General features: G+C 45.9%; 1 protein-coding gene across 1 annotated transcript; it reads right to left on the bottom strand.

Moving 5' to 3' along the window:
* Window positions 1-10230: 10230 nt before the first annotated feature.
* Window positions 10231-10939, bottom strand: LOC123404431. The gene is made up of 2 exons (XM_045098360.1): window positions 10797-10939; window positions 10231-10689 (listed from the first exon to the last, which is right to left on the bottom strand). The coding sequence occupies exons 1-2, from the start codon at window positions 10900-10902 to the stop codon at window positions 10454-10456; spliced, it is 342 nt and encodes a 113-aa protein (XP_044954295.1). The 5' UTR covers window positions 10903-10939; the 3' UTR covers window positions 10231-10453.
* Window positions 10940-23915: the final 12976 nt, after the last annotated feature.

Raw genomic sequence — 23915 nt, 5'->3', positions numbered from 1 at the left:
TCTGAGATTGATGTTGCTACTACTTTGCCATGCTTAATGCTTGTCACTAGCGCACGAGTGCCATGATTTCAGATCTGAAATTATTATGTTGTCACCAATATATTTGTGTTTTAGATCCAATCTTGCAAGTTGTAGTTACCTACTATGTGTTATGACCCGGAAACCCCGGAGTGACAATAACCGGAACCACTCCCGGTAATGACCATAGTTTGAGGAGTTCATGTGTTCACCAAGTGCTAATGCGTTGGTCCGGTTCTCTATTAAAAGGAGAACCTTAATATCCCGTAGTTTCCTTTTGGACCCCGCTGCCACGGGAGGGATGGACAATAGATGTCATGCAAGTTCTTTTCCCTAAGCACGTATGACGACACACGGAATGCATGCCTACATCACATTGACGAACGGGAGCTAACCACATATCTCTCCGTGTTATAACTGTTGCATGATGAATATCATCCAAACAAATCACCGACCCATTGCCTACGAGTTTGTCCCGCTGTTGTTGTTACTTGTTTTGCTCTGCTGCTGTTACTACTATTGTTGTTGTTGTTACTTGTTCTGTTGTTACTTGCTACTATTGCTACTTGCTACTGTTGTTACTTGCTACTGTTGCTACTTGCTACTGCTGTCACTACTACTGTTCCTTGCCACTGCTGCTACTCGTTACATTGCTTCTACCTGCTACAATTCGGATTCGCTCGGCGTTGACGGGAGAAGACAATTTCCGTCAATGGGCACCTTTTGTCGCTAGTGATACGACTGTTGGGAATAGTCTGCCATTAAGAGATCGTTTCTGACATCGTTGATATCATACTACTTTGATGTTGATGCTTTGCTTGCAGATATTAATCTTTCAGGTGTGGTTGAATCTGACACATTCAGCTGCTAATACTTGAGAGTATCCTCTCACTTCCTATTGGCGAATCAACAAATTTGGGTTGAATACTCTACCCTCGAAAACTGCCTCAATCCCACGCGCTGGTGGGTCATTGCAAGACAATTTCTAATTGTTGAGCAATCGAGAATAGCATTCGTCCAGCCATCGCCAGAGATTGCCATCAAATGACAACTTAGAGATCATAGTTTCTGATGCCATGCTTAATTAGCTAGGAGCTTATAATGGTTTGTCTTGGATGCCAACATGAATTTCAGGATGACTATGATGTAGTATGATCGGATGGTATCCTCCTTTGAACGATTCAAGTGGCTTGACTTGGCACATGTTCACGCATGTAGTTGAAACAAAATCAACATAGCTTCTATGATATTCATGTTCATGGTGACTTATGTCCTACTCATGCTTGCACTCAATGTTGGTTAATTTCAATGCCTATTGATGACTGTTGTCACTCTCTAGTTGGTCGCTTCCCAGTCTTTTGCTAGCCTTCACTTGTACTAAGCGGGAATACTGCTTGTGCATCCACTTCCATAAACCCAAAGTTGTTCCATTTAAGTCCACCATACCTACCTATACGTGGTATCTACCTGCCGTTCCAAGTAAATTTGCATGTGCCACTCTCTAAACCTTCAAGTAATAATCTGTTTTGTATGTCTGAACCGCTCATGTGGTGACAAGGGGCGATCAGTATCTTCCATGCTAGGCGTGTTATCCTCGATACGTGTTTATTCACTATCACTCACGAGAAAGGGGTTGGTAATTGGAATGCCCAGTAAAATGCTCAGATCGGAAAGATAATTGCAAACAAAATTCCCCCTGGATTGTTGTTGGTATGGACGGCACCCGAGGATTCGGCTAGTCGTGGAGTGTGATTGATCGGTGGTGAGGGAGTCAAAACTTTAATTTTCTGTTTGGGAACCGCCTATAGTATGTGTAGCATGGAAGATGGTGAAAACTATTGGTCATTGCGTTGACAATGAAAGCATACCACCCAAAATTATTTATCTCTGTTCTAAAAGCTTGAGCTCTGGCACCTCTGCAAATCAATGCCCTCTCCGAAGGGTCTATCTATTTATGTTTCTGTTGAGTCATCCTCTTATAAAAGGCACCAATTAGAGAGCACCTCTGTCATTTTCATGCTTTGTTATTAATTGATATTGTGTATGACTGTGACTGGATCTTCTTTGCCATGAATTATAATGTTCAGTCAGCCCTTGGTCTTTGAAGGTGCTCTTCATTAATGTTTTGCAGTCTCGGAAAGAACTAGCGAGATACCACCTGCTCATATTGCTTCATGATTGTTTTGATTGAAGTGTTGACGTTTGAAACTTATTATTATTGCTCGCTAGTTGATTATGCTATTGATATGAGTACATCTTGAGACCTAAATGTCATTGTTTATGTGGTTAGCTTATGATCTTGCTGAAAATCTGAATATGAGTTAGACATAATTACAACAACAAGATCAAACAGAGTTCGTAAAAGTTTTTCTTTTGTCTCTTTCAGTTTGTCAACTGAATTGCTTGAGGACAAGCAAGGCTTTAAGCTTGAGGGAGTTGATACGTCTCCATCGTATCTACTTGTCCAAACTCTTTTGCCCTTGTTTTGGTCTCTAATTTGCATGATTTGAATGGAACTAACCCAGACTGACGTTGTTTTCAGCAGAATTGCCATGGTGTTGTTTTTGCGCAGAAATAAAAGTTCTCGGAATGACCTGGAAATTTATGAGGATTTTTTTTGTGGAATATATAAAAAATATTAGCGCAAGAATCAACTGGAGGGATGGAGCCAGGAGCTCACAAGCCCACCAGGCCCCCCCCCTGGCCGGGCCTGGCAGGCTTGTGATACGGAGCCGCCGCCACCACCTGTTCTTCCTCTGGAGGGCAGATCTGGAGTCTGTTCTGGGCTCCGGAAAGGGGGAATCGACGCCTTCGTCATCATCAACCATCCTTCATCGCCAATTCCATGATGCTCTTCACAGTTTGTGAGTAATCTCATCGTAGGCTTGTTGTACGGTGATGGGTTGGATGAGATCTATCATGCAATCGAGTTAGTTTTGAAGGGGATTGATCCCTAGTATCCACTATGTTCTGAGATTGATGTTGCTACTACTCTGCCATGCTTAATGCTTGTCACTAAGGCCCGAGTGCCATGATTTCAGATCTGAACCTATTATGTTTTCATCAATATATGTGTGTTCTTGATCCTATCTTGCAAGTTGTAGTCACCTACTATGTGTTATGACCCGGCAACCCCGGAGTGACAATAGCCGGAACCACTCCCGGAGATGACCATAGTATGAGGAGTTCATGTATTCACTAAGTGCTAATGCTTTGTTCCTGTTCTCTATTAAAAGGAGAACCTTAATATCCCTTAGTTTCCATTAGGACCCCACTGCCACGGGAGGGATGGACAAAAGATGTCATGCAAGTTCTTTTCCATAAGCACGTATGACTATATACGGAATACATGCCTACATTACATTGACGAACTGGAGCTAGTTACATATCTCCCCATGTTATAACTGTTACATGATGAATGTCATCCAGCATAATTATCCATCATCGATCCAATGCCTACGAGTTTTTCCTACTGGTCCTTGCTACGTTATTTTACCGCTACTGCTGTCACTTCTGCTACTGTTACCGCTACTGTTGTCACTATTGCTACAGTTACCGTTGCTACTGTTGCTATCACACTACTTTGCTACTGAAACTTTGCTGTAGATAGTAAGTCTTTCAGGTGTGGTTGAATTGACAACTCAACTGCTAATACTCGAGAATATTCTTTTGATTCCCCTTGTATCGAATCAACACATTTGGGTTGAACACTCTACCCTCGAAAACTGTTGCAATCCCCTATACTTGTGGGTTATCACGGGGTCCGGTTACGGGGAACTCGTCAAAACTCGCAGTTTTGGCCTATTGTGGCCAGTTTTGTAAGCTATTAGTCACTGATTTTGGGTCCCGCTGCGATCAAAACATTTCGGCAACCCTAGGGTCTAGTTACAGGGAACTCGTCAATACTCGTGGTTTTGGTCTATTCTTGCCAGTTCTGTATGCTATTACTCACTGATTTTGGGTCTCGTTGCGATCCGAACTTTTCGAGAACCCCGGGGGTCCGGTTACGTGGAACTCGTCAAAACTCGCAGTTTTGGCCTATTTCATCCAGTTTTGTATACTACTAATCACTAATTTTGGGTCCCGTTGTGATCAGAACGTTTCAGGAACCTCGGGGTCCGGTTACAAGGAACTCGTCAAAATCACAGTATTGGCCTATTGTGGCCAGTTTTGTACGCTATTACGCACTCATTTTGTGTCCCGCTGCGATCCAAACGTTTTGGGAACCCCGGGGTTCGGTTACGTGGAACTCGTCAATACTCGCAGTTTTGGCCTATTCCGGCCAGTTTTTATGCTATTAGTCACTGACTCTGGGCCCCGCTGTGATCTAAACGATTCACGAACCAAGGGTCTGGTTACGAGGAACTTGTCAAAAATCGCAGTTTTGGCCTATTGTGGCCAGTTTTGTACGCTATTACTCACTCATTTTGGGTCCCGCTGCGATCCGAACGTTTCGGGAACCCCGGGGTCTGGTTACGTGGAACTCGTCAATACTCATAGTTTTTGGCCTATGTCGGACAGTTTTATATGCTATTAGTCACTGACTCTGGGCCCTGCTGTGATCCGAACGTTTCATGAACCAAGGGTTCGCTTACGAGGAACTCGTCAAAAGTCGCAGTTTTGGCCTATTCTGGACAGTTTTGTACGCTATAACTCACTCATTTTGGATCCCACTGCGATCTGAATGTTTCAGGAACCCCGGGGTCCAGTTACAAGGAACTCGCCAAAAGTAACGGTTTTGGCATATTTTGGCGAGTTTTGTTTGCTATTACTCACTAATTTTGGGTCCCGCTGCGATCCGAACGTTCCGAGAACTCCGAGGTCCGGTTATGAGGTACTCATCAATACTCACAGTTTTGGTCTATTTTGGCCAGTTTTTTATGCTATTACTCACTGATTTTGGGTCCCGCTTCGATCCAAACGTTTCGGAACCACGGCGTCCCGTTACGTGGAACTCATAAAAACTCGTAGTTTTGGCCTATTGTGGCCAGTTTTTATGATATTACTCACGGATTTTGGGTCCCGCTGCTATCCAAACATTTCGGGAACCACGGGGTTAGGTTACGGGGAACTCGTCAAAATCACAATTTTGGCCTATTCCGGCCAGTATTGTATGCTATTACTCACTAATTTTGGGTCCCGCATTGATCTGAACATTTCGGGAACGTCAGGGTCCGGTTACAGGGAACTCATCAATACTCGCAGTTTTGGTCTATTTTGGCCAGTTTTGTATGCTATTACTCACTGATTTTGGGTCCCGTTGCGATTCGAACGTTTCGGTAACCCCGGGGTCCGGTTACGTGTAACTCGTCAAAACTCGCAGTTTTGGCCTATTCCGACCAGTTTTGTATGCTATTAGTAATTGATTTTGGGTCTCCTTGTGATCCAAACGTTTCGGGAACCTAGGGGTCTGGTTACTGGGAACTCATCGAAAATCGCAGTATTGGCCTATTGTGGCAAGTTTAGTACGCTATTACTCACTCATTTTGGGTCCCTTTGCGATCTGAACGTTTCGGGAACCCCGGGGTCTGGTTACGTGGAACTCGTCAAAACTCGCAGTTTTGGCCTATTCCGGCTAGTTTTGTATGCTATTAGTCACTAATTCTGGGTCCCACTACGATCCGAACGTTTCGGGAACCTCGGGGTCCGGTTACGGGGAACTCGTCAAAACTCGCAGTTTTGGCCTATTGTGGTCAGTTTTCTATGCTATTAGTCACTGATTCTGGATCCCGCTGTGATCTGGACGTTTCACGAACCAAGGATCGGTTACGAGGAACTCGTCAAAAATCACAGTTTTGGCCTATTTTGGCCAGTCCTGTACACTTACTCACTCATTTTGGGTCCCGCTGCGATACGAACGTTTCGGGAACCCCGTGGTCCGGTTACGTGGAACTCGTCAAAAGTCACTGTTTTGGCCTATTTTGGCCACTTTTGTAAGCTATTACTCACTGATTTTGTCTCCCGCTGCGATCTGAATGTTCCGGGTACCCCGAGGTTCGGTTACGGTGAACTCGCCAATACTCGCAGTTTTGGTCTACTTTGGCCAGTTTTGTAAGCTATTACTCACTGATTTTGGGTCCCGCTCCGATCCAAACGTTTCAGTAACCCTGGGGTCCGGCTACGGGGAACTCGTCAATACTCGTGGTTTTGGTCTATTCTTGTCAGTTTTGTATGCTATTACTCACTGATTTTGGGTCCCGTTGCGATCCGAACTTTTCGAGAACCCGGGGTCCCGTTACGTGGAACTCGTCAAAACTCGCAGTTTTGGCCTATTTCGGCAAGTTTTGTATGCTATTAATCACTGATTTTGGGTCCCGCTGTGATCCGAACGTTTCAGGAACCTCGGGGTCCGGTTACAAGGAACTCGTCAAAAATCGCAGTATTGGCCTATTGTCGCCAATTTTGTATGCTATTACTCACTCATTTTGGGTCCCGCTGCGATCCAAACGTTTTGGAAACCCTGGGGTCCGGTTACGTGGAACTCGACAATACTCGCAGTTTTGGCCTATTCCGGGCAGTTTTGTATGCTATTAGTCACTGACTCTGGGCCCCGCTGTGATCCGACGTTTCACGAACCAAGGGTCCGGTTACGAGGAACTTGTCAAAAATCGCAGTTTTGGCCTATTCTGGCCCGTTTTGTACGCTATAACTCACTCATTTTGGATCCCGCTGCGATCTGAACGTTTTGGGAACCCCGGGGTCCAGTTACGAGGAACTCGCCAAAAGTAACAGTTTTGGCATATTTTGGCGAGTTTTGTTTTCTGTTACTCACTAATTTTGGGTCCTGCTGCGATCCGAACGTTCCGGGAACTCCGAGGTCCGGTTACGAGGTACTCGTCAATACTCGCAGTTTTGGTCTATTTTCGCCAGTTTTGTATGCTATTACTCATTGATTTTGGGTCCCCCTGCGATCCGAACGTTTCGGGACCACGGGGTCTGGTTACGGGGAACTCGTCAATACTCGTAGTTTTGGTCTATTCTTGCTAGTTTTGCATGCTATTACTCACTGATTCTGGGTCCCGTTGTGATCCGAACATTTCGAGAACCCCGGGGTCCGGTTACGGGGAACTTGTCAATACTCGCAGTTTTGGTCTATTTCGGCCAGTTTTATATGCTATTAGTCACTTATTTTGGGTCCCACGGCGATCCGGAAGTTTCGGAAACCTCGGGGTTCGGTTACAAGAAACTCGTCAAAAATCGCAGTATTGACCTACTGTGGCCAGTTTTGTACGCTATTAATTACTCATTTTGGTTCCCGCTGCGATCCGAACTATTCGGGAACCTCGGGGTCCGGTTATGTGGAACTCGACAAAACTTGCAGTTTTGGCCTATTCTGGCCAGTGTTGTATGCTATTAGTAACTGACTCTGGGTCCCGTTGCGATCCAAATGTTTCGGGAACATCGGGGTCCGGTTACGGGGGACTCGTCAAAATTCGCTATTTTGGCCTATTGTGGCCAATTTTGCATGCTATTAATCATTGATTTTGGGTCCCGCTGAATCCGAACGTTTCACGAATCAAGTGTCCGGTTACGAGGAACTCGTCGAAAATCGCAGTTCTGGCCTATTCTCGCTAGTTTTGTACTCTATTACTCACTGATTTTGGGTCCCGCTGCAATCCGAACGTTTCGAGAACCACGGGGTCCGGTTACGGGGAACGCGTCAATACTCGCAGTTTTCGTCTATTCTTGGCAGTTTTGTATGCAATTACTCATTAATTTTGGGTCCCGTTACGATCCGAATGTTTCGGGAACCCCGGGGTCCGGTTATGTGGAACTCATCAAAACTCGCAGTTTTGGCCTATTCCGCCTTTTTGTATGCTATTAGTCACTGGTTTTGGGTCCCGGTGTGATTTGAACATTTCAGGAACCTCGGGGTCCGCTTAGGGGGAACTCGTCAAAACTCGCAGTTTTGGCCTATTCCGGCTAGTTTCGTATGCTATTAGTCACTAATTTTGGGTCCCGATGTGATCCAAATCTTTCGGGAACCCTTGGGTCGGGTAACGAGGAACTCGTCAAAACTCGCAGTTTTTGCCTATTCCAGCCACTGTTGTATCCTATTAGTCACTGATTTTGGATGTCGCTGTGATCCGAATGTTTCGGGAACCTCGGGGTCCAGTTACGGGGAACTCATCGAAACTCGCAGTTTTGGGCTATTTTGGCTAGTTTTATATGCTATTACTCACTGATTTTGGGTTGTGATGTGATTCGAATGATTCAGGAACCCATGGGTCCGGTTATGAGGAACTTGTGAAACTCGTAGTTTTGACCTATTGTGGCCAGTTTGTATGCTATTTTTCATTGATTTTTGGGTCCTGTTGTTATCCGAATGTTTCGGGAACCCGTGGGTCCGGTTATGAGGAACTCGTGAAAACTCGCAGTAATATAGATCAACCTTAGGTCCCCATATACGACATCTGGTAGAGAGTTTTCCCTAAAACCTACCATACTAAAGTCGGAAACAAAGTTAGCCCCAAAACTCCTCGATAACAATCGATTCCGTGGCAAGGACAAAATAACCTTTGGCTATATAGACCAACCTTAAAAAATGCGTTCACAAAGTTACCCAAATTAGGTCCCCATATACGACATCTGGTAGATAATTCGCCCTAAAACCTACGATACAAGAGTCGGAAACAAAGTTTGCCCCAAAACTCTTCGATAACAACCTCTTCCGTGGCATGCACAAAATAACTTTTAGTTATATAGACCAAAACTCCTTGAGTCTATTCTCGCTAGTTTTGTATGCTATTAAGCACGGATTTTGGGTCCCGCTTCGATCTGAATGTTTCGGAACCCCGGCGTCCCGTTACGTGGAACTCATCAAAACTCGCAGTTTTGGCCTATTCTAGCCTGTTTTGTATGTTATTAGTCACTGATTTTGGTTCTAGGTTAGATCCGAACGTTTCGGGAACCTCGGGGTCCGCTTAGGGGGAACTCGTCAAAACTCGTAGTTTTGGCCTATTCAGGCTAGTTTTGTATGCTATAGTCACTAATTCTGGGTCCCGCTACGATCCGGACGTTTCGGAACCTCGGGGTCCGGTTACGGTGGACTCGTCAAAACTCGCAGTTTTGGCCTATTGTGGCCAGTTTTGTATGCTATTAGTCATTTATTTTGGGTCCCGCTGTGATCCGAACGTTTCATGAACCAAGGATCCGGTTACGAGGAACTCGTCAAAAATCGTAGTCTTGGCCTATTTTAACCAGTTTTGTACGATATTACTCACTCATTTTGGGTCCCGCTGCGATACGAACGTTTCGGGAACCCCGTGGTCCGGTTACGTGGAACTCGTCAAAAGTCATGGTTTTGGCCAGTTTTGTATGCGATTACTCACTGATTTTGTGTCCCGCTGCGATCCGAATGTTCCGGGTACCCCGAGGTTCGGTTACGGGGAACTCGCCAATACTCGTAGTTTTGGTCTATTTTTGCTAGTTTTGTAAGCTATTACTCACTGATCTTGGGTCCTGCTGCGATCCAAACGTTTCGGGAACCTAGGAGTCCGGTTACGGGGAACTCGTCAATACTCGCAGTTTTGGTCTATTCTTGCCAGTTTTGTATGCTATTACTCACTGATTTTGGGTCCCGTTGCGATAAGAACTTTTCGAGAACCCCGGGGTCCGGTTACGTGGAACTCGTGAAAACTCGCAGTTTTGGACTATTTTGGCCAGTTTTGTATGCTATTAGTCACTTATTTTGGGTTCCGCTGTGATCCAAACGTTTCATGAACCTTGGGGTCCAGTTATAGAGAACTCGTTAAAATCGCAGTATTGACCTATTTTCATATGTCTAGTCGCTCATAGCGGGCCACATGGCACGCTAGAACGCCTCGACATATATAGATGAGATTTGAACTGTATTTACACGTTCGTGTCAAGTTATGGAATCAGTTTCATGTATTTTTTAAGTTCAGATACTAAAGTGAATATTCATGAAACCTTCAAACATTATCGATGTATTTACCTCTTAGTATTGGCATGATATTAATTAGGATGTTAAACACGTTTTAAGCTGTAAACAATGGAGCAATGTAGACCGTTAGATAGACGAGATTGAACGGGTGAGATTTGTTCGATCTCTGCAACTCGTATTTTTTTATTATTGGTAAAAATAGATGTAGAGGTATAGGTATATATAAGTTTTTTTATTATTATTGTTGGTAAAAATAGATGTAGAGGCATAGGTATATAAAAGTTGATGGGGGCATTCAGAATTCATTTTTTAGCTCAAGAACAGTCAAAGTTTTATTATTTGTTTGTTTTGGAAACACTACAACACACATATATTGTGTACTGTCCCAAATGGCCAGAGCAAACTTTATTACTGATCGACGCGTACGTGCACTCCGATCTCTGTCCACACCACGTTTGCAAGCACACACACATGGACGAGCGATCCATCTCTTACACGCACCGACGAAGAGCTGCCCGCTAGCTTTGGCTAAACGGAGCCGGTCCGGCGGCCGGAGGAGGAGAGGCGGCGGGGCGGCGGCGGTATGGGGCAGCAGCACTCGAAGTGCAGGTCGTGGAAGGAGCAGAAGCCCCTCGCGTTGCCCAGCCCGATGCGGACGCAGTGCTCGGTGCACTTCTCCTCGCTGCACGGCACCATCATCTCGCACTTGGACGGGTCCGTCTCCGCCGGCACGACGTCCGCCGCCTTCTTCTTCCCCTCGCCGCCTGCACGCACGACCACAGCTGCACACGTCAGGACAACGTAAAAAATATATAATGTGGTAGTATTACGTGTATCGTTGTCCATGGTGTGTAGCTGTGGACGAACGTGCCTGAGATGGCGTGCGGTGGCGATGGCGATGCGTGGCAGGAGGAGGCCAGCAGGAGAGCGGCCGCGAGGAGGAGGAGGAGAGCGGTGCTACGACTGGCCATGGCCATTTTCTTGATGATGATCGTCGAGAAGAATAGTTCTACTGCTAGCTCGATTGTGTGTGATATGGCTGAACCTACGTGATGATTATATAGGCGAGCGAAAAATTGGTTGATCTGCTATCAATTAGCTTTGGTAAATCCAGAAATACAGGATTTGCTTGTGTAAATGCAGGATTTTTTTGGGATTTGCTTGGTAAATGTAGGATTTGCTTGTGTAAATGTAGGGTTTTTTTTCCTTTCCTTTCCTTTTTCTGCTACGGATCTTCCTTCGAGTGAATTCTTCTACGAGCTGATTTGCACGATCTTGTTCACATTAGCGAAAATTTGCAAGATTTTAAAGATGATGATTATATAGCAATATTAATGCCTAAATTAACGGGTGCAGTTACCAGACTACACCTTGGGCCGCGCTTGGCATCAGGGTATTCCAGTATAAATGTATTTAATTTACGTGTGTAACGTACCGAACTGCGAAGGATTCCGGCTGAAAAGTAAACGACCGAGGAGGTCTGTATTTCCTACAGGTGTATTTGTTGGGGAAATGACAATCCAAACATGGCCTTGGTCTCTATGTTTTTGGCCGGGTGGCCTTTTAAACATCAAAGGAGAGAGTCAGGATGGAAACGGGCGGACCCGGCCCTCATGGCCTTAAGGTCAATTTATGAGGCTGCAGGGCGATCCATTTCTTAAGTGCCCATGGTCTTGCTGGCCCGATGGGTATTTCGGGTCGGTCCAAACTCCAGTTGTTATCTAGTATTGCAGGTAGTTTAACATGTTGCAGCTACGGGAAAGAAGCCTTTTCAGAACATCTGCACAAGATCATCAGTAGAAAATTCCTCCATACTAGCAACAGGCTGGATGAACAATAAAATCATCATCTGTATTATCCGACACTGTGAGTTAAAAATTGTGTTTCTAAAAAATTTCAGAACATTGCTGTCATGGCATGAATTTGGTACATGCATGATGCATGTAGGTGTACTTGGTAATTCACCGTGAAAAACTATTACCGTGTGAAGTTCAGTTACGTCAACAGTAAGAGCAACTCTAGCGGACCCCGCATCCCGTCCCGGCCCGCAAAATAACCGCCAAATTGCGGTCGGGGCCGAAAAATCCGCACGATCAAACCCCAAATCCTGTCCCGGCCCGAAAAAAAAATTGCGGGGCGCGGCAAATCTTCTCCCCCAACCTCTATCTTCACAGGCTGGGAGGCCGACCCGAGCTGAACCCCTATCCGGCGCGAGATTTAGCGTGAGGGACATTTCCGCGCGCCCTTTCCCCGTTCCCCGCACCCTCCGCCACCATTGCCCCCCCCCCCCTCCGCAAGCTCCGGTTCCTCCTTCATGGCCGTCCCTCACCGCCATGGAGGACCCCATGTTGTCCCCCATCACCGTCGAGGTCGCGCATGCTCCTTCCCCTCGGGCAGATCTCGTCGCCGGCCATGTTGCCCCCGCCGTCGTCGCCAAAGCACACGTCACGCCTTCCCGAAAGAGGCAGGGCAACGTAGTCGTGCAGGGCGGGAATCCGGTTGCCCCCGCCGCGACGGCCCGCGCTCCGGGCGCCAACGCCGCAGTGCGATCCCGGCCGGCGGCGAAGAAGGCCGCCAAGGCCGCGGGCGTAAAGCGGAGGAAGGTTTCGGCTACAAGGAAGCCACCTTATTCAACCTGTGACTTCACCCCCCCCCCCCCCCCCGAAAGGAGGTGCTCCGGCGATGTCGTTGAACGATCCCGCTGTTGGGGAACGTCGCATGGGAAACAAAAAAATTCCTACGCACACGCAATTCCTATCATGGTGATGTTCATCTACGAGAGGAGATTCAGATCTACATGGTAAGCGTTAAGAAACGCGGACGATGTAGTGGAATAGCTTGCGTGATTCAAATCACCGTAGTCGTACACTCCATCCCACGATCTCATCACGATCTGTCCCGCGAACTTCATCGCGATTCGTCCCGCGATCTCATCATGATCCTTCCCGATCTAGTCCCGAACGGACGGCACCTCCGCGTTCAGCACACGTACAGCGCGACGATGATCTGGACCTTCTTGATCCAGCAAGAGAGACGGAGAGGTAGATGAGTTCTCCGGCAGCATGACGGTGCTCCGGAGGTTGGTGGTGATCTATCCCAGCAGGGCTCCGCCCGAGCTCCGCAGAAATACGATCTAGAGGAAAAACCGTGGAGGTATGTGGGCGGGCTGCTGTGGCAAAGTTGTCTCAAATCAGCCCTAATGCCCTAGTATATATAGGAGGGAGGGGAGGGACCTTGCCTTGAGGCTCAAGGGGTTCGGCCGAAGGGGGGGGGAGGAGTCCCTCTCCAATTCGGTTTGAAGGGGAAGGATTCCTCCTCTTTTGTCCCACCTCCTCTCCTTTTTTTTCTTTTCTCCCTTGTTGGTTTTTTCCCTTCTTCCTGCGCAAGGGCCCTCTTGGGCTTGCCCACCAGCCCACTAAGGGCTGGTGTGCCCCCACAAAGCCTTTGGGCTTCTTCCCGGGTGGGTGTGCCCCTCCCGGTAGAACTCCGGAACCCATTCGTCATTCCCGGTACGATGCCGGTAATGCCCGAAAACCTTCCGGTAACCAAATGAGACAAATATATATATCAATCTTCGTTTCTGAACCATTCCGGAAACCCTCGTGACGTCCGTGATCCCATCCAGGACTCCGAACAACATTCGGTAACCAACCATATAACTCAAATACGCATAAAACATCGTCGAACCTTAAGTGTGCAGACCTTGCGGGTTCGACAACTATGTAGACATGACCCGAGAGACTCCTCGGTCAATATCCAATAGCGGGACCTGGATGCCCATATTTTATCCTACATATTCTCCGAAGATCTTATCGGTTGAACCTCAGTGTCAAGGATTCATATAATCCCGTATGTCATTCCCTTTGTCCTTTGGTATATTACTTGCCCGACATTCGATCGTCGGTATCCGCATACCTATTTCAATCTCGTTTACCGGCAAGTCTCTTTACTCGTTCCGTAATACAAGATCCCGTGACATACACTAAGTCACATTGCTTGCAAGGCTTGTGTGTGATGTTGTATTACCGAGTGGGCCTCGAGATACCTCTCCGTCACACGGAGTGACAAATCCCAGTCTTGATCCATACTAACTCAACGGACACCTTCGGAGATACCTATAGAGCATCTTTATAGTCACCCAGTTACGTTGTGACGTTTGATACACACAAGGTATTCCTCCGGTGCCAGTGAGTTATATGATCTCATAGTCACAGGAATAAATACTTGACACGCAGAAAAACAGTAGCAATAAAATGACACGATCAACATGCTACATTCATTAGTTTGGGTCTAGTCCATCACATGATTCTCCTAATGATGTGATCCCGTTATCAAGTAACAACACTTGCCTATGGTCAGAAAACCTTGACCATCTTTGATCAACGAGCTAGTCAACTAGAGTCTTACTAGGGACAGTGTTTTGTCTATGTATCCACACATGTATTGTGTTTCCAATTAATACAATTATAGCATGGATAATAAACGATTATCATGAACAAAGAAATATAATAATAATGAATTTATTATTGCCTCTAGGGCATATTTCCAACAATCTCCCGCTTGCACTAGAGTCAATAATCTAGTCTGCATCACTATGTGATTCTAACGAATCCAACACCCTTACAGTTCTGGGGTTTGATCACGTCTTGCTTGTGAGAGAGGTTTTAGTCGACGGTTCTAAACCCTTTCAGATCCGAGTGAGCTTTACAAATCTTTATGTCATCTTATAGATGCTGCTACTATGTGCTATTCGGAAATATTCCAAATATCTACTCTACCATACGAATTTGTTTTACTACTCATAGTTACTCGGATTAGTGCCAAAGTTCGCATCAACGTAAGCCTTTACGACGAACTCTTTAACCACCTCCATAATCGAGAAAAATTCTTTAGTCCATTAGTTACTAAGGATAATTTTCACCGCTGCTCAGTGATTCAATCACTCTCTATACCTCTTAACACACTTGCGGTAAGGCACACATTAGATGCGGTACTCAGCTTGGCATACTTTAGAGTCTATGGCTAAGGCATAGAAGACAACCCTCGCCTATTCTATTTATTCTGCAATGGTCGGGTTTTGAGTCTTACTCAAATTCACACCTTACAACACAGCCAAGAACTCCTTCTTTGCTAATCTATTTTGAACTCCTTCAAAAACTTGTCAAGGCATGCATCTTTGTTGAAACTTCTATTAAGTGTTTCGATCTATCTCCATAGATCTTGATGCTCAACGTTCAAGTAGCTCAATCCAGGTATTCCTTTGAAAAAACTCCTTTCAAACAACCTTTTATGCTTTACAGAAATTCTATATTACTTCTGATCAACAATATGTCAACCACATATACTTATCAGAAATTCTATAGTGCTCCCACTCACTTCTTTGGAAACACAAGTTTCTCATAAACCCTGTATAAACCCAAAATCTTTGATCAACTCATCAAAGCATATATTCCAACTCCGAGATGCTTGCACCGGTCCTTAGAAGGATCGCTGGAGCTTGCATGCTTGTTAGCATCCTTAAGATCGACAAAACTTTCCGGTTGTATCACATACAACCTTTCCATCGAGGAAAACAATGTTTTGACATCCTATGTGCAATATTTCATAAATAATACAGCAACTGCAAACATAATTCCAACAGACCTTTTTGCATCGCTATGAGTGAGAAAGTCTCATCACAGTCAACTCCTTGAACTTGTCGGAAAATATCCTTGCGACAAGTCGAGCTTTTCTTAATGGTGACGATTCACCATCATCGTCTATCTTCCTTATAAATATCCATCTTTACTTAATAGTCCTACGACCATCAAGTAGTTCTTCCAAAGTCTATACTTTGTTCTCACATATGGATTCTCTCTCGGATTTCACGGCCTCCAGCCATTTGTCAGAATCCGGGCCCACCATTGCTTCTCCATAACTCGTAGGTTCATTGTTGTTTAACAACATGACCTCCAAGACAGGGTTACCGTACCACTCTGTAGTAGTATGCGACCTTGTCGACCTACGAGGTTTGTAGTAACTTGATCCAATGCTCAATGATCACCATCATCAGCTTCCACTTCAATTGGTGTAGGCGCCACACGAACAACTTCATGCGCCCAGCTACACACTGGTTGAAGTGATGGTTCAATAACCTCATCAAGTTCTACCACCCTCCCACTCAATTCTTTCAAGAGAAACCTTTCCTCGAGAAAGGACCCGTTTTCTAGAAACAAACACTTTGCTTCCGGATTTGAGATAGGAGATGCACCCAACTGTTTTGGATATCCTATGAAGATGCATTTATCCGCTTTGGGTTCGAGCTTTATCAGACTGAAACTTTTTCATATAAGCGTCGCAACCCTAAACTTTCAAGAAACGACAGCTTAGATTTCTCTAAACCTCAGTCTATATTGTGTCATCTCAACGGAATTATGCGGTGCCCTATTTAAAGTGAATGTGGTTGTCTCTAATGCATAACCCATAAATGATAGTGGTAATTCCATAAGAGACATCATAGTATGCACCATATCAAATAGGTCGCGGCTATGACACCATCACACCATGGTGTTCTTGGTGGCATGAATTGTGAAACAACTTCCACATTGTCTTAACTATGTACCAAAACTCGCAACTCAGATATTCATCTCTATGATCATATCGTAGATAGTTTATCCTCTTGTTACGACGAACTTCACTCTAAAACAGAATTGAACTTTTTCAATATTTCAGACTTGTGATTCATTAAGTAAATACTCATGTATCTACTCAAATCGTCATTGAAGTAAGAACATAATGATATCCACTGCGTGCCTCAGCACCCATTGGACTGCATACATCAAAATGTATTACTTCCAACAAGTTACTATCTTGTTTCATCTCAATGAAAACAAGGCCTTGCTCATGTGGTATGATTTGAATGTCACAAGTGATTCAAAATCAAGTGAATATAAAGATCCATCAGCATGGAGCCTCTTCATGCAATTTATACCAACAAGACTCAAGCGGCAGTGCCACAAGTAAGTGGTACAATCATCATTACCTCGTATCTTTTGGCACCAATATCATGAACATGTGTAACACTACGATCGAGATTCAATAAAACATTGAAGGTGATTATTCAAGCAAATAGAATAATCATTATTCTCTTTAAATGAATAATCGTATTGCAATAAACACGATCCAATCATGTTCATGCTTAAAGCAAGCACCAAATAACAATTATTTAGGTTTAACACCAATCCTGATGGTAGAGGGAGCGTGCGACGTTTGATCATATCAACCTTGGAAACACTTCCAACACATATCGTCACCTCGCCTTTAGCTAGTCTCCGTTTGTTCCGTAGCTTTCATTTCATGTTACTATCACTTAGCAACCGAACCGGTATCCAATACCCTCGCGCTACTAGGAGTACTAGTAAAGTACACATCAACATCATGTATATCAAATATACTTCTGTCGACTTTGCCAGCCTTCTTATCTACCAAGCATCTAGGGTAGCTCCGCCTCAGTGACCGTTCCCCTCATAACAGAAGCACTTAGTCTCGGGTTTGGGTTTAATCTTGGGTCTCTTCATTAGTGCAGCAACTGTTTTGCCGTTTCACGAAGTATCCCTTCTAGCCCTTGCCTTTCTTGAAACTTAGTGGTTTTACTAACCATCAACTATTGATGCTCCTTCTTGATTTCTACTTTCGTAGTGTCAAACATTGCGAATCGCTCAAGGATCATTGTATTTATCCTTGATATGTTATAGTTCATCACGAAGCTCTCATAGCTTGGTGGCAGTGACTTAGGAGAACCATCACTATCTCATGTGGAAGATTAACTCCCACTTGATTCAAGTGATTGTCGTACTCAGACAATCTGAGCACACGCTCAATGATTGAGCTTTTCTCCTTTACTTCGTGGACAAAGAATCTTGTCCGAGGTCTCATACCTCTTAACATGGGAACGAGCATGAAATCACAATTTCATCTCTTTAGAACATCTCTTATGTTCCCACTAAGGGTTGGTGTGCCCCCACAAAGCCTTTGGGCTTCTTCTCGGGTGGGTGGGCCCCTCCCGGTAGAACTCCGAAACCCATTCGTCATTCCCGGTACGATGCCGGTAATGCCCGAAAACCTTCCGGTAACCAAATGAGACAAACCTATATATAAATCTTCGTTTCCGGACCATTCCAGAAACCCTCGTGACGTCTGTGATCCCATACGGGACTCCGAACAACATTTGGTAACCAACCATATAACTCAAATACGCATAAAACATCGTCGAACCTTAAGTGTGCAGACCTTGCGGGTTCGAGAACTATGTAGACATGACCCGAGAGACTCCTCGGTCAATATCCAATAGCGGGACCTGGATGCCCATATTGGATCCTACATATTCTCCGAAGATCTTATCGGTTGAACCTCAGTGTCAAGGATTCATATAATCCCGTATGTCATTCCCTTTGTCCTTCGGTATGTTACTTGCCTGAGATTCGATCGTCGGTATCCGCATACCTATTTCAATCTCGTTTACCGGCAAGTATCTTTACTCGTTCCGTAATACAAGATCCCGTGACATACACTAAGTCACATTGCTTGCAAGGCTTGTGTGTGATGTTGTATTACCGAGTGGGCCCCGAGATACCTCTCCGTCACACGGAGTGACAAATCCCAGTCTTGATGCATACTAACTCAATAGACACCTTCGTAGATACGTGTAGAGCATCTTTATAGTCACCCAGTTACGTTGTGACGTTTGATACACACAAGGTATTCCTCCGGTGCCAGTGAGTTATATGATCTCATAGTCATAGGAATAAATACTTGACACGCAGAAAAACAGTAGCAACAAAATGACACGATCAACATGCTACGTTCATTAGTTTGGGTCTAGTCCATCACATGATTCTCCTAATGATGTGATCCCATTATCAAGTAACAACACTTGCCTATGGTCAGAAAACCTTGACCATCTTTGATCAACGAGCTAGTCAACTAGAGGCTTACTAGGGACAGTGTTTTGTCTATGTATCCACACATGTATTGTGTTTCCAATCAATACAATTATAGCATGGATAATAAACGATTATCATGAACAAAGAAATATAATAATAACTAATTTATTATTGCCTCTAGGGCATATTTCCAACACCCGCTCCCCCGCGGCAAGGTGTTCGACGAAATGGCCGGAAGGTATGCCTCTTCGGTCTTGGCGATTCCCTTTCACTTTTCGCCATTAGTCTCGATAGCTCGTGACTTGTTATCATTCGCTATAGCGGTGGTTCGAACAATGCAACAACCGAGTTCATGAACATGTTGGACACGAATGCGGTTGACATTGATCAAGCCTCTTTCGAACCATTCAACTACAATGAAACGGACAGCGGCGTGGATGATCATGGTGTTGCGGACGAATTGGAGGAGATCGAAGCGGAAGTGTTTGAGCAACCGCAAGCAAAGAGTGGGAAAGCTAAAGATCGAAGAACTACACGATCTTGGAAGATCAAGCTTTGATCCAAGCATGGAGTGCGGTGTCTCTTGATGCATGCACGGGTGTTTCTCAAACCGCCAAGAGATATTGGCAAAGGATCGAAGATCAATACTTCTGCATTATGAAAAAAGTATCCTAATAGGACTGCACGCACATTTCGGTCACTTCAAGGGCGTTGGGAGAATATCAAGCCTATGTGCAGCCATTGGGCAGCTTGCTTGGAGCAAGTACGCAATGCACCTCCAAGTGGCACCGTGGAGTCCGACTATGTGAGTTTGTTTTTCCTTTGTTCAAGTTTTGCATCATCATAATGTATCATGGGAAATGATTGCATCACTTTGTTCACATTTTGTAGGACAAGATTGCTCAACATAGATACAAGGACATGGAAGCTTCGGAAGGCAAATTCTTCAAATTAGAGCATTGTTGGGAGTTGTTCCAAAAGTGCGAGAAGTGGAAGTTGATCGACAAAGAATCCCCACCAAAGAGAGGCTCACTTATAAACATGGATGAAGATGAGGATGATGATGGCCCAAGAAATTTGCACAAGCCCGATGGCGACAAGAAGACTAAAGAGAAGATGAAGAGAGAGCAAGAAGCAGCGAGCTTGAGGGAGAAGATTGATGCCATGGTGCAATCAAACGAGTTGATGTTGTTGAAGTCATTGGATATCAAGAAAGAGTTGGCCGAGAAGAAGGCAAAAGAGAAGCAAGAAAAATGGAAAATGCTCAAGGAAGAGGGGCTCCGCAAAGCTGCCATTGAGGAGAGAAAAGCACACGCCTCTGAAACCAAATCGATGTCATTGTTGCTCGCCGAGGAGAACAAGATCATGTCAATGAACCGCAATGACATGGACGACCTCACCAAAACATGGCATGATATGTCAAGGAGAGAGATCTTGAAGAGGAGAATGGTCGCCTCGGCCGGTCTGTGTTCCAATTCCGGTGATGTTTTCTCTGCTCCATATGGTGCCAATGTGGATGATTTCGGTGCGGGAGTTGGAACAAGCGACGGAGGTGGATTCGGTGGCGCCGATGAACTTCAATATGGACTCCATGGCGCGGAGTGAAGATCGACCCCCAAGATGATACCGGACATGGGCGCAAACCTTTGCATGCCCTCTTTTGTGTAATGAACTTTGCTTTTATTTGCGCGCAAACTGTTTATGTCGTTTGAATTTGAACTTGTTTGCCAAACCCTATGTCAAATGCAAGATTTGTTGTTTTTCTGTTTGCGGGTCGTCGCGGTGGAGCCCGAGCAGAACCCGCAGAAGCCGACCCGTAAAAAAGCATATTCCGCGAATATACTTTTTTACGGATCCGTTTAGGGGGTCTGCATCTGTGTCAGCCCGTGCCGGCCCGCAAAAGTGGTTTTGCGCGAACTACAAACGCGTTTTGCGGGCCGGCGGGGTGTGGGGTCTGTTAGAGTTGCTCTAACAGAGCAACTAGACTATCATATGTCAATAGCAAAAGAAGTATAGATATGTCTACTGCAGCCGGGCGACGAGCTGGACGGAGGTGGGTCGACCCTGCTGATCCATTGGGTCAGTCGGTGCCGGCTCCACTGACCCCAACTATGATTCGAGGCCGACCCACACCCATTGGCCTCGATTTTTTGGGCCAGACCCGGCAGGCCGACCCGTCCCATTCTCATCCTGAGGAGAGCTTATATGGTTATGGCTTTTTGAAACAATGCTACACTTATGTAAGCGGTAAGTCAATGCACGGGATTAACCTAGATGCTTAGGTGGGGTTCCTGCTTGGGTGGAAATTAGGGGGATGGGCCCACCCAATTGAATCCAGAGGGGTGGAGAGGTTAATAGGGAAGGTTTTACAATGATTTCGCAAATTCATTGTTAGTATAGCATTTTTGGGCCTTTTATCCGCTTTTACTATCCAAATGAAACGAACCCCGTGACATGTCCCATGTTTGCTCTGGAAAACCCTAGGCCACCACCTCTCAAGATCTCAACAGTTTGTATTGGTGAATCGTCACTCCCTCACACTCCAATGATCTTATTGTGAGAGAAAATCATCATACCCCTAATAGAATTTGGATCTTGACCAGGCTCTCAAATCTCCTCACCTCAACTCGAAACCCTAGAAGACAAAGAAATTTGAGGAGTAAAAAATGAAGTCAAAGTATAAAGTTAATGACGGTCCGTTGAAAATAAGACTGAAGAAATTTGAAGGCCATCAAGCCCGTTCATGTTCAGCAAAATGTTCAAATACGGATGGATGGCTCAAGTTTCCGCGCTCGCCATGCACCTTCTCTGATCAAATGAGAAACTCAAGTTTCCGCGCTCGCAATGCACCTTCTCTGCTCAAATGAGAAACTCCAAACTATACGCCATCGTCGTCGTCCATACACAACCGTCTATCCTCAAATGAGAAACTTCAAACTACACGCCATCTTCCTGTGCATACGCAGTCCTCTTTGCTCAAATGAAAAACTCCAGGCTATACGCCATCTGAGAATCGTGCGTTCCTCATCATCGGGGCACGTGTTGTGATTTTTTCTTGAAGGCGTTGCCTATGAGTCATGTATTTTTTATTTTGATTTCATTTGGTATCATAGTATTCGTGGCTATCTGGTGAAAGTTACTGTTACAGGTATGCGGTCTCGGTTTTCTTTTCACCTTTTTCCAATCCATGTTGTTCGACCATTGAATTTTTAGTATATGGTTGTATGCATCGATCCATGCAGAGATCGGGGTTATACTCCTTTTCGGTAAAAAATCTGAGAATCACGCATGCCCGCAAAGTTTAAGATCTCTGGCTTCACAAAATAACCTTGCAGTACAACTCGACCTGTCCCGGATGTTTCAGAGGATCGTCAAACCTATCCTTCGCATGCCCTGTTGCTCGGTGCATTTCACGTGCTATGGGCATTCGGCAGACTTTTTAGGTCGTTCGACGAGTTTTGGTCTTCATCAGCCCCTTCATCATATTCATACTCATCGTGCTACCGAAAATTTGGGACGCTAGGAAGGCTATGGTTTTTCGACAACTCCATCTAGACGCCTTGCTGACAGTTATCAACATCATTGATGATCGATCTAACCTTGTCGGATTCAAATCCAGTGATCAAAAGGGAACACGCCGATCTATGCCATGATACAGTTTTCCCATGATACGCGTACTTGTATATATATATTTTTAGAGAAGGAGGATGTTCCCCAGCCTTTACATCTGCATCTGGGAGATGCATGCGGTTATTTTATTGATTATTCTCGAAGACCTTACAAAGTAGTACAACAAAATATCTGAATTCGTCGTCTTGGCAATATCTGCCGCTACATCTATCCATATGACGAGCCTAACATCTAAAGCCGGAGGTCCCGACCAAGCCACATACCGGGTCCGAGGCACAAACCGGTCCGACGTACGCACATGTGTCGCCGTCGTCATCTTCCACTGATCCATCTTCAGAGCAGATTGAGGTGCTAGCTTTGTCAGGTGCCTCCGCCATCGACGTCACCATGACGCCAAACGACGACCTCCACCTACGCGAATCCATCTCCAAGCAACGGACGCAGATCCATGCTAGGATAGGACCGCACCACCGCCGTCGCCCACCACCCGCAAGCGCCACCCAGCCCCAAGGTTCCCAAAGCGACGCCTTCAAGAAGAGAACGACGCCGTGAACGCCGCCGCCGCCCAACAAAGTTAAGGCTTTCGCCTGGGAGACCTAGGAGAAGGGGAAGTGAGGGGATCAGTCCATATCGACGCCTCCAAGGAGGGGAACGGTGCCCTCAGGCGTCGTCGTCGACGCGGCCGGCCATGGCCGACCAGGAATTTCGCCCGAACTAGATCCCCGCCACCAGCAACGCCTCCTGAACAGAACCGACGACTCAAGGAAGCGCGGCCCGACCAGGCTGGCCCGCACGCCGAACAGCGGAGGAGGGGAGGCGCGAGATCGCGCGCACCGGCCACCGCAGAAGCCGCCGTCGGACGCCAACGACCACCGGATCCGGCCGCCCGCGTGGTCGGGACGCCAGATCCACCGCCCGCATGGCTGCTAGCCTGTCGTGCCTCGCTAAAGGAGACGCCGCTCCAGATCCAGGGCTCCCCACGCAGAGGCAGGGCAGCCTAAGCCCCGCCGCCGCCATCCTTGACGCTCCCGGCTTGCCCGACGGCTGCCTCAGGCGGCGGCGAGGAAGGGAGGGGAGGGGTGAGGCCGGGGGCGGCTAGGGTTGGGAGGGAGGAACGGGACGGTTAGCGTACTTGTATATATACACTACCCTTCGACCTTTGTGGCTTTGTCCATTTGAAATGGAAAAAATCCGGCGAGGAGCCTTTCCCCCTGATATATATAGCTAGTCACAAAAAAGAAAAACATCGTATAAAATTAATGGCTAGCCAGCCAGTACGGCCGACCGATGCATTTGAGTTTTGCACACAACTTTATTGCTGATGATGATACATGGCACGTGGTTTTCAGTATCTCTCTCTACGATGTTGGTAAAAAAACATGGAGTGCCTCGTTCCACTCCGCCGTGGGCATGAAGATCTAGCTATATAGGCGTACGTG

This window comes from Hordeum vulgare, chromosome 6H (genome assembly GCF_904849725.1).
Source record: "Hordeum vulgare subsp. vulgare chromosome 6H, MorexV3_pseudomolecules_assembly, whole genome shotgun sequence".
In the NCBI taxonomy this organism is placed as follows: domain Eukaryota; kingdom Viridiplantae; phylum Streptophyta; class Magnoliopsida; order Poales; family Poaceae; genus Hordeum; species Hordeum vulgare.
This window is presented reverse-complemented; position numbering and strand designations above follow the sequence as displayed.

Bases quoted from the DNA above. Each gene is read 5' to 3' on its own strand.
- LOC123404431 (XM_045098360.1), bottom strand. From the start codon at position 10,902: ATGGCCATGGCCAGTCGTAGCACCGCTCTCCTCCTCCTCCTCGCGGCC. The intron at 10,690-10,796 runs GCACGTTCGTCC...TCGTGCGTGCAG, and splicing joins GCCACCGCACGCCATCTCAG to GCGGCGAGGGGAAGAAGAAG.